Below are 13,955 nucleotides of genomic sequence, written 5' to 3'. Positions count from 1 at the left end.
TGGGAGTTCTCTAGGACCCTGCCAGAGCCTTCCCAAAACTCAGCGCCAGGTGAGATAGAAGGCGGTCATCCACGTTGTGGGAGCTAAGCAAAAAGAAATGGACACTTTCCATACGTTCAGAGAAGCACTTACATCTCCAAACTTCATGCATGTATAGCAGTCATGTCAAATCAGTCGATCGTGATCTACCAGTCGATCGCGGGGCATCCCTGCTTGATCCTTGTCGATTGCATGATCCTGATTGATCATCGTCGTCCCCCCCAAAAAAACCCCTCAAGAACTTTGGTGAATTCTCCTCCAAAAAAGGTCAACAACTTTGGTCAATCCAATGGGTAGATTGCTGCCAGTTTTTTTTATAGTGGGACTAGATCGCAGTCTCTTGGTAGCTGGACATTCCTGATGTATTGGGTGAGATTCAGGGTTTGTTAAAGCATTACTTTTAAGTATCAACATGCCACAAGTCTTAAGATCTTTCATATCTCTTACACTGAGAAGTAGTACTACATATACAAACATAATTTCTCCCTGACTTCCAGACTCATCCTCAGAAAGAATGGGTTTCTTTACAACAGGGAAATCCTTTATTTTAAAAATGTGACTCAAATATGGATCAGGCATTACTCCTTACCCATAGGGAGGGGGAGAACATGCCCAAGACTCATACTAGATTGAGTGTAACATTATGCTAGCTTTTGAAGCTGATTCCAATTTACTGCCCTGGCAAATCCAGTCTCAGATTAAGCACTGAAGTGGCTTCGTCTTCATTTCTGCTTGTGAAAGTGAACTTGCTGTACAAATGTAGCCATGGCACAGTACTGAAGTACACGAAAGTTGTATTCTGAACAATATTTCAGTGATTTCCTTTTATTTATTTCAATGCTTTATAGGCCACTTACAATCAAAGTGGTTTACATAAAAAATAAATACATCCTGGTACACAAGTATGCGCAACTGTTTAAGAAAAGAGTAAATCCAAGTCAATAGGTCTAACATATATTTAACAATAATATAAATTATAAAAAAGAGAAAATGTGTATAATCTAGCTTTCAAAAACATCCTACTCACATCATGGCTGTCACAACCTCTCATTTTCATCAAACACTCTCACCCACATACACAACCATTACGAGGGCTTTATTTCAATGTTTTATAACACATTGGAAGGACAGATCCTGAAGCTGAGACTCCAATACTTTGGCCACCTCATGAGAAGAGAAGACTCCCTGGAAAAGACCCTGATGTTGGGAAAGATGGAGGGCACAAGGAGAAGGGGACAACAGAGGACGAGATGGTTGGACAGTGTTCTTGAAGCTACCAGCATGAGTTTGACCAAACCGCGGGAGGCAGTGGAAGACAGGAGTGCCTGGCGTGCTCTGGTCATGGGGTCACGAAGAGTTGGACACAACTAAACGACTAAACAACAACAACATAACACATCAGCCATAATAATAATTATAAAGCGGCCAAAACTCAATAATAATCAAACTCTACACATCAACAATGTCAGTAAATCTAGTCCACTCCCACAAAACTGACAGGTATTCTCTTTCTGCCTCTCAGCTGGCAGGGTGGGGGACACAGTCCTGTAGCAGTGCGGCCTCCAACCCAGGGGATAGTGCAAGTAGCATCAGTTCCAGGTTTTACAACCTACACAATTGCTCCTTAGCCTCCTGGTTCATCCCCAGATATTTCTTTTTCTTCTTTGGTGTGAGTGTATATAAAGCTACATTCTTGCCAATAATGCCAACCCAAATCATAACACATACAGTACTCCACCAGTCGCACCCCATGACAGATCGACAGCTTGAATCCAGCAACAAATGCAACACAACATCAGTGTGGTTGCACCCTCTCTGCAACTCTAAAGGGTGGCAGGTTCACTTTTATGACTGCAAACCTGGTTTTTCCAATGATATTGCAGATAGACACAACTTTGATCCAAATGCAATCCTTGCCTGCAATTACACGTATTACCTCTGTATATACAACCCTCATCGAGCTGAATACGATTCAAGCATTTGATTGCATGACTAATGATTAGATTGCATCACTAATGATTCCACCCTGTTTCAAATATACTGTACCACACATTATTTGTTAAAATGCACTAATTGCCTATGTTTTTATGTGTACTGTGGGCCAGCCAAGGTGGCTGGGGAAACTCAGCCAGTTTGGGCAGGGTATAAATAATAATTTTTAAAATTAACATTATTATTTTAATACGTTATTCCATGCATTTAAGGGTCCTGAAGCATGAGCTATTAAGGCTGAAGTGTGCTAATAAAAATATATAACTTAGTTATGACTTCATGATTTGTACAAATAAATACGATGCATTTGCGTGAAAGTTTGTAAACAAGGGCAACAGGGCAATTTATTAATTAGGTGCAAATTCTGTAACTTTCCTTTATCTCTGGTTGATTTCAATCTTCTGTCTGAAATGTGGATAAACAGCAAATGAAATCTGGATATACACTTAATTAACTAACGAGGCTTCCATTGTATCTGTGATTAAGTCTCAGTGAACTCAGCAGGTCAGGCTTATTAGTAAGTCCATGAAATTTCTGGTGACTTGTCCATATTTGGACTGAAAATACCAAACCCAACACAGGAGTGCTCTTCTACATTTTTAAGTATAAAGCTTTAACCAATGCAAGAGATCTATAATTGAATGTTTTAAGGGTATTATACCTGTCTGTGCATCATCTGTTTCCAAATAATACATGACTTCTCGTTTTCCAACTATCTACCTCCCAAGAATTAAAAATATCCTGATGTGGGAAGAGCACCTTATTAACATATTTTGCTGTACCCCAAATTAATCCCTTCAAACAGTGGCGTAGCGTGGGTTGTCAGCACCCGGGGCAAGGCAAGTAATTTGCGCCCCCTAACCCGTGGATTTGCGCCCCCTAACCCGTGGACTTGCGCCCCCTAACCCTAACCCCCAGATGTTGCGCCCGGTGCGGCCGGCCCCCCCTGCACCCCCCACGCTACGCCACTGCCTTCAAAACTAGAAGAGACCAAATGTGGCCCTCCAGGCCTCTCCATAAGGCCCTTTGGACTCTCCACCGGCAACGCCCTGCTCTTCCTCCTAGAGTGCTTGATTGGGACAATGCTTCTTCCTTGCCTGGAGGGAGGATAGAGCGATGTACATGTGTGTAGAACCTTCTGACTTTTGCATGGCTGGAATTTAGCCTAATGTACAAAGCCACATCTATTGTTCCACCCACTTTTGCCTTTGGCCCTGGCCACCCCCAGAATATATCCCTTTAAAGTTGCCCATGTAGGAAGGTGGCCCTTGGGGTGTAAAAGGTTCCCCAACCCTGCTTGCTTTTTGTTGTTGTTTCATTTCTCCCGTGTATTATTTGTTTTGAGTTGTAGCCAATGCTGCTGCTGTTCTGCTTCTACAATGAAGATCGCCCCCTTCTCTCCCCTGCAGCCCACTGCACACCTTAAACATCTGTTTTAGTCGGTTGAGGGACCCCCTGAAGCAGATTTTGGGGGCATATGGGGAAGTTTAGTTATGCAAGCAGAACTCTGTGCAGGGTTAGATATAAGCCACTATAGATATTATTCTCTTTGGAACCATTCAAAAATTTAAAATAATGCCCCTACTCACAAGTTTTCAATCCAATTTATTGAATGCACAGCATTAAGAAATATATTGAACTGTTCAGTTTGTCTTATGCTATGGGTTTTAATAAGCTGTCCTTACCCTTCGCACTGAAAATAATTCATTTCACAGCAGCTTATTCTGAATGTTTATGAATTGGCTATAGTTTCATGAAACTGCCAATTGTAAAAAAAAAAGTAATGTATTTTCCTTATTTAAAGTGCTTTCTTTTTATAGGTGTGATGTCTGCAAATTAAAGTTTGAAGGAAAGACCTTCTATGTGATTGGAATTCAGAAAGAGGTTGGATATTTTAAGTTCCCTGAATACTAAAATATTTTAATTTAACATTTGTGCATTTCTAATGGATAGCAGCATGTTTGTTCTTGATCTTACACAATAAGCTTTTACCTTGCATATGTGAAGCAGTCAACTTATGCTTCTAATTAAATATAGAATTTCTCTTATAAAATGTAGCCCAGTTTTAGACAAATGCAACTGAAAAAACTTAGGAATGTATATAGCCTGTTGCAAAGGATTCTTCTTTATTGTTTATTTTTATGCATATTCATTACTTAACTTACACTTCATATAAGAAGAGTTGGGACAATAATCTTATTAGTAGCAAATCTTCAGAAATGAAACCATGTCAGCAGTATTACAAATTAGCCGATTCAAAGTTTCTGTATCTGGACTTTTTATGTTTTTCAATAATCCCAACTGGGAAATGTATACAAAGTGACACAGCAGGAGGCCAGGGGCTTACCAAGATATACCCTAGACTTGCTCTAGGAAGTGGGTCTAGAAAAAGCAGAAGGTAGCCAGGCTCCATGTTGGGTAAACATGGAGGCAAGATGGAAAGGCATCAGCAGTCTGTGGTATAGATCATGGAACTCTTAGATTTGGAGACCTTGGGTGTGGGGGGAGAGAAGAGACCTAGTGGATCAGAGAGCCCACACTTCAAATTTTCTAAGTTGTAGGCCCTTCCCCATCTTGAAGAAGTCAACTGTTTATCTACTTTTGTTTAATTTTTCTTTGAACACATAGAAAAAGGCTATGTTGTCATTCCATACCTCTACACCAGCAGCCTGCAAACATCTCTGGAAGTGTGGAGTGGAGAACCAGGCTTTTTACAAGTAAGCAAATCTATGTAATCACAGGTTATAATGCAGAATGTGTAGATGAGCAGAGAGCAGTGAGAGATTCCTTTCATGTTCAGTGACCATGCTATAATAACAAAAAGTACTTTGACTGTTTTGCACATCAGCTTAGTGATGGTCCAGCCTCAGGTGATATCTACATCAATTGGTACGGTGGCTTTGATGTTGGAAGTGAAGAAATTCCTTTCAAATAACCTAAAGTTTGATTAGGTATATTCAGTCCATGTTCTTTAGACACAAAGCAGAAGAAGTTTTCGTGTTTTTTTAAGCAATATTTTTTAAAGGATCACCTCACACGCAACAATTTAGCATTTGCCACCCAGAGCTGTCACAGTGATGTTCTGTCTCTGAAACTCTGGAAAAAAAATAGGATTTATAGCACACATTAGCATGGCAAAGGGTAAAAAGGAGATAATCAAAGCAAGGAAATCATTGGAGACAGGAGGCAGCCAAGCAGTATTTACACAAAATACAAGAAATACCAGGCTTGGCATTTGTACATTGCCTCAAAGCACCACCAGTCTCTGCCTAAAGCTCCATTGTGCCTATAAATGAAGTCAGTGCAAGGAAGCCTGACAGTTATGAGATACACTGTTGTAAGTCATGCAGTTGAAGTGAGCAAAGCAGAGACATGGTGCAGCCTGGGAAACCAGTGGGCCACTGGCCATTTCAAGTTTCTGGGATGCAAACCATACCTTCTGGTTTGTGTAACCTCAGTTCCTTATTATTTTTCGCTCTATTGGACGCACCGGACCATAGGAGGGGAAGAACAGGAAAAAAAATTTTTTTTCCTTGTTCTCCCCCTCTAAGTTCACCCGCTGGACTCTGGAGGCTTTGGGTTCCTTTCGACCTGCTCTTTGGGGCTGGCGGGCGGGGGGGAGCGCTGCTTTCCCCCACCGCCAGCCCCAAAGACCAGGTCGGGGAAAAGCGGGAAGGCGGCCGCTGTTCCCCGAGCTTGTGGGGCTAGCGGTGGGGAGAAGCGCTGCTTTCCCCACCGCCAGCCTCCAAACCAGGTCGGGTTTGGAGGCTGCTATCCGCAAGCCTTGGGAGCCCGCAGGAACTCCCGCCGGGCTCCCCAGGCTTGCAGACATCATACCTACATGGAATTACATATGTCCTGACTGTAAATGCATGTGTATCTTTGCAAGAAGTAACTGAGCAACGTACCTGAGCAAGATGTCACTATTAACCACCAAGAGACAAGGCTGTTCTTTCTAAAGACCTTCCACTTAGGAAATGCATGTAATGACTCTGAAACTGGAATGTTTGAGTGCATGGAGTGGATTTGGTTGACAGAGGACTGAACCCAATTTTGAAAGGCAGAACAGGAATTGCACTGGAACTAGACTGTCTGCATGCTGGCTTTTATATACCCCTCCCTCTAATAATGGGGGGCAGGGAGGTGGCAACTTGCATGTTTATAATGAAACATATTATTAAACATCATTCAAAGCACATGAACTCTGTAAAGGTTGCTTTGATTTTCTTACCTCTCTGGATACTGAAACAACATAGCAAAGAGTTTGCAAGTGATAGTGCTAACATTTGTGTATTAACGCATCCCTTTCCCCCCATCTTCCTGGAAATGTAACTGCCTCTGCTTTGCTTTTCCTCCCCTGAAGGTATGCAAAATCAAGCCAAATCAAGACAGTGTCAAGCAGCAAAATATTTTTTAAAGGCAGCAGATTTCGATACAAGTAAGTGTTTTCTTATCCTTGTAGCAATGTCTGGGATGGGGCAATGGGAGCTGCCAGCGATATGATGGGAAACTTTCCATCTGCGATCTTCCTTACCTTAGTTAGGGTAAGTTACCCTAACTTACCTTACCTTTGCTTTTGGGGAATTTACATTTTAGTTGCTTTATTCCTTTTTGTAAACTGCCTTAGGGAGATGATTGAAGGATGATATAAATATTAGAAGGGGGGAGTGAACTTGGAGACCAAGACTGTAATTCTACACACATTTACTTGGGAGTAAGTTCTGTTGACGGGATGTGGGTGGCGCTGTGGGCTAAACCACAGAGCCTAGGACTTGCCGATCAGAAGGTCGGCAGTTTGAATCCCTGCGACGGGGTGAGCTCCCGTTGTTCGGTCCCAGCTCCTGCCAACCTAGCAGTTCGAAAGCACGTCAAAGTGCAAGTACATAAATAGGTACCGCTCCGGCGGGAAGGTAAACGGCGCTTCCATGCGCTGCTCTGGTTTGCCAGAAGCGGCTTAGTCATGCTGGCCACAGGACCTGGAAGCTGTACGCCGGCTCCCTCGGCCAATAAAATGAGATGAGCGCCGCAACCCCAGAGTCGGCCATGACTGGACCTAATGGTCAGGGGTCCCTTTACCCTTTACTTTAAGTTCTGCTGGACTCAGAGAGACTTGTTTCTGAGGAAACCAATTATTCATATGAAATGTTTGAGAAGATGAAGGCACATTGTGTTTAGTGGGCAAGGGCCATATTGGAACCAACCACAGATAGAACCTCTGCTGTAAATCAGAAATCAGTAAGCTGTGGTCTTCCAAATCTTCCTGGTCAGCAACTCCCTGAACCACTGGCCACTCTCACTGGGGGTGATCAAAGTGGGGAGTCCAACAGCATTTGGAAGGCAGAAGTTTCCATATTCTTCTTGTAAATAAAGCTGGGATTTTAGCTGCAATTCTTTTAAATGAGTTAAATTAATTTTTAAATATAGATCACCATTATACAGTGGTACCTCTGGTTACGTACTTAATTCATTCCGGAGGTCCGTTCTTAACCTGAAACTGTTCTTAACCTGAAGCACCACTTTAGCTAATGGGGCCTCTTGCTGCCGCTGCGCCGCCGCCGCGTGATTTCTGTTCTCATCCTGAAGCAAAGTTCTTAACCCGAGGTACTATTTCTGGGTTAGCGGAGTCTATAACCTGAAGCGTATGTAACCTGAAGCGCATTTAACCCGAGGTACCACTGTATAGGCTAATATCCTTTAAATATAGATATTGATTGGTTGAAGTATTCAGTTACCTTACTGCACATAACATCTCAGTCTTTCAAATAGCTCATATGTTAAACTTTGTGTTTTGTTATAGTGGGAAAGTTGCAAAAGAGGTTGTTGAAGCAAGTTCTAAAATTCGGAGGGAGCCACCGGAAGTGAACAGGTACTTTGTCATCTAAATTCCTCTAGCAAAAATGACTGTGAATGTCCAGAGAAGCCCTTAGAGTTCTTGCTCTTGGCTGCCAAATTGGTCATCATCCTAGTACATGCCAGCATTGCCAATGTCAACTATACCTTCTAGACCAAAGAACTAAAGTAAAATTGACATGTATTCCCAAATGAAGAAGTCACACAGTGTATATTTGATGATGATGATGATGATGATGATAATAATAATAATTTATTATTTAAACCTTGCCCATGTGGCTGGGTTTCCCCAGCCACTCTGGGCGGCCTCCAACAGAATATTAAAATACAATAATCTATTAAACATTAAAAGCTTCCCTAAACAGGGCTGCCTTCAGATGTCTGGTAGTTGTTTATTTCCTTGACATCTGATGGGAGGGCGTTCCACGGGGTGGGTGCCACTACCGAGAAGGCCCTCTGCCTGGTTCCCTGTAACTTGGCTTCTCACAAGTTTGCTGACTTATTGGGTAGGAAGTTGCAAGGAAAGCAGAAAGAAACTATAAGGTTTATTTTTCTGTTTTCTGGCCCATTCCTGCAAAGGAACTACAGCCTTGTAACTTGGAAGCCCAGCTTCTATTTCAGAAAATCCCAATGCTCCCCAAACAAGAAAATAATAATTAAGTAGAGCCACAATCACTGGCCACCATAAATACTGCATTGGCAAAAGGTGGTGAAATTAATCTAGACATAAACCTCTTTACTGCCTGGGCTGGGAAGGTGTGAAAATAAGGTGAGCATATTTGATCTCACTAAAATCTATACAGTGAAGACTGGGCTCACCATTGAATCCCCCCCCCCCCATTGCTATTTCCTTGCTTTTCATTATTTCACATTTTACATACCTCATTTTCCTGCTGACCAAATATCACACAATAATATTCTAGGGACTGTGTAAAATAAGGAAAGGTAGACCTTTACAAAATGCTCTTAAAGTGTTTCTGAACAAAGAAACGCCATGAAGAGAATAGACTGGCACCAGCTGGCCCTGCCATGCCTTTTGTTATATGCTTTGAAATATTGGGGTTTTATTTATTGTCAAGTGTTTATTGGTGAATAAGGTCTCATTTCCCGCTTCTTCTCAGAACCAACATTACTCAGAGTCGCAGTTCTCACTCTTTGAACAAACAGCTCATAATTAACATGGAGCCTTTGCAACCTCTCCTTCCAGCCTCAAATGATCAGGAAGATGTCCTCTCTGATGAAGGCAAGTCTGTTCCTGATGCTTGTTTCTTTGTTTGTTTGTTTGTTCACTCTCTCTTTCTCTCTCTCTCTCACACACACAGAGCAAACAAAGAATAGTCCAAACCAAGCAGATTTTGTGCATAGCATTCTAATTTAACTTTTGAGAGATGTACAGCAATACTGAACGATCCTTTTCATTTGGAGTAAGAGGAAACAGCAGCACCACTTTAAAAATAAGTATTCTGTGTTTGAAAATGAAACATTTCAGCTATTTTGGCTTATATTAGAGGCTGCTGCAGGCCTAACATAAGGAGTAGGAACTGGGACGCCTTCATTTGTATCATAATCTTGTGAAGCAGAACCCTCATTCTACAGATGCAGGACTTGGGTTGAGGGATTACAAATTGTCCAAGGCTTCCCATTGAGTCTCATGACTGAACTGGGATTTGAACCCAGAATCTGAGACTTTCATTGTCCAGTGAACGCATTGGCTTTTCTTGTTGAAAGCCTCATGGTGAGAGTGCAGTATCACCACATTTACTCATATGGGCACAAATAGCCTGGATTTTGTGTACTTTCAAGTGGATTCTGTTTAGAAACCTGATAGGCCCAGGTGGAATTGGGAAAGTCCATTAGAATATCAGGTGGCACAAGAGTGTCTTCCTTTTGTTGGAGGCTGTCTAGTTCTGAGTACGAGATGCTGGAAGCCACAAATGGGAAGAGTGCTCTTGTGTTGGGGTCCTGTCTGCTTCCATGGGCATATTGTTTGCTCCTGTGAAAACCAGATGCTGGCTAGATGCCCCACTGTCCTGATTCAGCCGGCTCTTCTTAAGTTCTTTTGTCTGCAGTATCAAAGGAAAGGTACTATTAGGAAGAAAGAGTTAGGGCTATTTTAGTAAGCATGTGATAGAAACAGCAACAGGAGTTTGCATAGGCCAGTGTTTTTCAAGCTTTTTTGGGCAAAGGCACACTTGTTTCATGAAAAAAATCACAAGGCACACCACCACTGTGTGCGGAGAGGGAGATGTCAGAGCTCTGCTGCTCTCTATGGGGAATCGGATGAGAGCGGACCGCCTGTCCGCTCTCATCCGATCCCATCTGATCTGATCCCCACCCAGGACGGATGGAAAATAGGGTGGACACAGTCCGGCGCCCGCCTAGTGGGCGAAAATTTGACTTTTTTTTAAAAAAAAAATCTTTCGAATTTTTCAATTTTTCCCACGGCACACCAGGCAACATCTCGCGGCACACTAGTGTGCCGCGGAACAGTGGTTGAAAAACACTGGCACAGGCTACTGAAGATGGTTGGGGAGGAAGGTTTGTATGTGAACTGATACCAACTAAGCACCATCAGAGTGGAACCGTGCTCTTCAAACTCTTTCTCACCAGCTTTAATGGGAATCTGCAACATCTGAACTTATTTGTTTCACAGGATGGTATAGGTGGTGATATTATTGTGCTAACTTCACAATTCTCCCATTATTTTGTTATTCCTGGGTAACACCCCCTATTTCCAGCTTTCACGATGTGGATGTATGTGACTGAATTTCCCCATCTCCAGTCCTCCCTCCTTTCTCCCCGATCTTCTACCTTTGTCCCTACATGAAATGCACAGATTAATGAAAGCTCAGGTTTTCTTTTTAATGTGTTCCTTCAGAGCATGCAGCTGATATTATTCCTATCCTGAAAGCCTCCTTGGCTTTTTTCTTTTACTGGTTCCTTAGACCTTCCTAAACTTTAAAAAGTCTTCAGCTTCTTCAGCTGGGTGGCTGAGAAGTTTCTCCGGCTGGGATCTTGCTCTCATTGCTGCTGCTCCTTTTATACTCTGGCAGGGGAAGACCCTGCCATCAGTCCTCACCTGGTCCAGCATGACCCCATCCCTGTGTTCCTCCCTGGAAGCCTGGCAGCTTGGGAATCTGGCTCCTTCTCCGTACCGCATGATCCTCCCTCCTGTGTTCGTGCCCCCAGGTGTCTCGGTGAGTGATGCTTTGGGGTGTCTTGGGCATTTGGTGGCTAGAGGAGGGCTGGCTAAATAACTACTGTATATATATATTGCAGGTATATATATGTGTGTGACTACTGGGTAAAAAAATGCATTTGTTTGTGTGATAGATGAAGAATCAGGCAGACATAGTGTACGCTGTCTTCCTCATTGAAACATGGTCACATTTCCAAGCACAACTCAAAGTGTTGGTGCTGACCTTTAAAGCCCTAAACGGCCTCAGTCCTGTATACTGAAGGAGCGTCTCCACCCCCATCGTTCTGCCCGGACGCTGAGGTCCAGCGCCGAGGGCCTTCTGGCGGTTCCCTCACTGCGAGAAGCCAAGTTACAGGGAACCAGGCAGAGGGCCTTCTCGGTAGTGGCACCCGCCCTGTGGAACGCCCTCCCACCAGATGTCAAAGAGAAAAACAAGTACCAAACTTTTAGAAGACTTCTGAAGGCAGCCCTGTTCAGGGAAGCTTTGAATGTTTGATGCATTACTGTATTTTAATATTTTGTTGGAAGCCATCCAGAGTGGCTGGGGAAGCCCAGCCAGATGGGTGGGTATAAATTATTATTATTATTAGGCGCTGTGGGTTAAACCACAGAGCCTAGGACTTGCTGATCAGAAGGTCGGCGGTTCAAATCCCCGCGACGGGGTGAGCTCCCGTTGCTCGGTCCCTGCTCCTGCCAAGCTAGCAGTTTGAAAGCACGTCAAAGTGCAAGTAGATAAATAGGTACTGCTCCGGCAGGAAGGTAAACGGTGTTTCCGTGCGCTGCTCTGGTTCGCCAGAAGCGGCTTAGTCATGCTGGCCACATGACCCGGAAGCTGTACGCCGGCTCCCTTGGCCGATAAAGCGAGATGAGCGCCGCAACCCCAGAGTCGGCCACGACTGGACCTAATGGTCAGGGGTCCCTTTACCTTTACCTATTATTATTTAATGTATTTGGGGACTGAGTTTATGGATTATTCACAGTGGTATTTTCCAGAACCTTGAACCTTTCTCTGAAGATTGCTCCTTGGGTTTAAACACTGGTCATTTGGGGAATAAGAGTAGTACAGGATTTTCGACATACTGCATTCTGGCCTTGCTATCACACTTATTCCAGTTTGGTCCAGAGGGGAGGGCTATAACTCAGTAGTAAAGCATCTGCCTTGTATGCAGAAGACCCCCCAGGTTCATTCCCCAGCATCTCCTGTTAAGGCTGGGAGAGAAACCTGTCTGAAACCCTGAAGACCTGCTGCCAGTCATTGCTGAGCTGGCTGGACCAATGCTTTGACTCAGTCAGAGGCAACATCCTATGTTCCCATATTTACTTCTGCAGACTGCCGTGAATAAATTGGCAGTACATTCTCCCTTAGTCATTAGATTCGTGAAGGGCTTGGTGCTTTTGAAATCTCTGTCCAAGAGGATTCTGTGAGTCATGAACTATTAATACAGTCCACATGAAGCTGCTGGGATCACCTTGGATCTCTGTGATCTCATGTTCCTTATAAAAGGTTGCTGTCCTGATGACAGGGACTTTGCTGCTGGTCCATAGTATAGATATGCAGTACCCCCACCCCTTCTCAGTTATATGGTGGGTTAGCCCCAGCCCTGCAACAGTAGGTGATAGTTACCGTATTTTTCGCTCTATAAGACGCACCAGACCACAAGACGCACCTAGTTTTTGGAGGAGGAAAACAAGAGGAAAAAAATCTGAATCTCAGAAGCCAGAACAGCAAGAGGGATCGCTGCGCAGTGAAAGCAGCAATCCCTCTTGCTGTTCTGGCTTCTGGGATAGCTGCACAGCCTGCATTCGCTCCATAAGACGCACACACATTTCCTCTTACTTTTTAGAAGGGAAAAGGTGAGTCTTATAGAGCAAAAAATATGGTAATTGTACAGATGCCTTGGGATGCCTTGCAGCAATAGGAATAGCCTTTGCCTCTTTTAAAATGCAAAGATGTGCACTTCTAATTCTGGAGAGTGGGAGCAAAGTGCGTATTTCAATGGACACCCCCCAACCATTAATACACAGAAGGAAATGTTCTTGAAATAGTAGGCATTGCTGCAAGTTGGTGCTCGTGTAGCCTTGATGTAATGCAGTTGTTGTTAAGGATCTAGATGACATTCACAAAAATAGAGCTTGCATTATGGAGAGCTCTATATGTATTCAGCACAGCTAGCACTTCCGCTGCAAAGAAGCCACATTTAACCAGCAAGATACTAAGGCAAGTCTTTCAATAGCTAAATGGAGCAGAAATGTTCCAAAGCAATATGCCTCTGAATACCAGTTGCTGAAGGGAGCAAAATTATAGGTGTGTGCATGTGTGCGCATGCAGACACATGCATGTGCCAATAGCAGTGAATTTTCAAAAATAAGAATTTTCCAAAAAGAGAGAGAGAGAGAAAGTGGGAGAAATCATTAGCAAGCATTACCTAAAAACAGAGGCCCACATCTTCCAAAGAGACAGGCTAAAACAACAGATTTGTTGGCTGTTGTTTCTGAATGAGAGCTAAGGTTATTTTAGCTCTGTGGCTTCAGCGAGGATTGTTTTCTGTATGTTTGGTGTCACTGAAGCAACCAGGCCTGAACACAGATGACGGCTGGAATTCAGTCACCAGAAATGTCTTTGACACCTGACCGCAGTAATGATTTTCAACACGAGGAGTGCATTTGTGAAGAGAAAGGATCTGTTTCCTGCTTGTAGACAGTTTGATTTAATGGCTATGAATGTGTGTGGCTGACTCAGCTGTATGAGTTCAGGCTATACATTTCAGCACAAATTCTTCAGCCCTCCATATGTGGGTTTTTCCATGTAATATGATACAATTTATTTATTTTACGCAAGTGTATCTGTTGACCTTGAACATAATTCACCACCCTC

At 43.3% G+C, this 13,955-nt stretch overlaps 1 protein-coding gene across 2 annotated transcripts in view; it reads left to right on the top strand.

The window, feature by feature from the left end:
- The window catches only part of FRMD3 (FERM domain containing 3), a 125,635-nt gene that overhangs the window by 99,335 nt on the left and 12,345 nt on the right, over positions 1–13,955 (top strand). For both annotated transcript variants that reach the window (XM_083464903.1, XM_083464902.1), the window contains 6 exons: positions 3,852–3,915; positions 4,660–4,748; positions 6,395–6,469; positions 7,829–7,897; positions 9,003–9,124; positions 10,935–11,078. In XM_083464903.1, the coding sequence (XP_083321029.1) occupies positions 3,852–3,915; positions 4,660–4,748; positions 6,395–6,469; positions 7,829–7,897; positions 9,003–9,124; positions 10,935–11,078 (563 nt within the window). The remainder of the gene's footprint in view (positions 1–3,851; positions 3,916–4,659; positions 4,749–6,394; positions 6,470–7,828; positions 7,898–9,002; positions 9,125–10,934; positions 11,079–13,955) is intronic.

The sequence above is a fragment of the Podarcis liolepis genome, assembly GCF_965112155.1.
Source record: "Podarcis liolepis genome assembly, chromosome: 11".
In the NCBI taxonomy this organism is placed as follows: Eukaryota; Metazoa; Chordata; class Lepidosauria; order Squamata; family Lacertidae; genus Podarcis; species Podarcis liolepis.
This window is presented reverse-complemented; position numbering and strand designations above follow the sequence as displayed.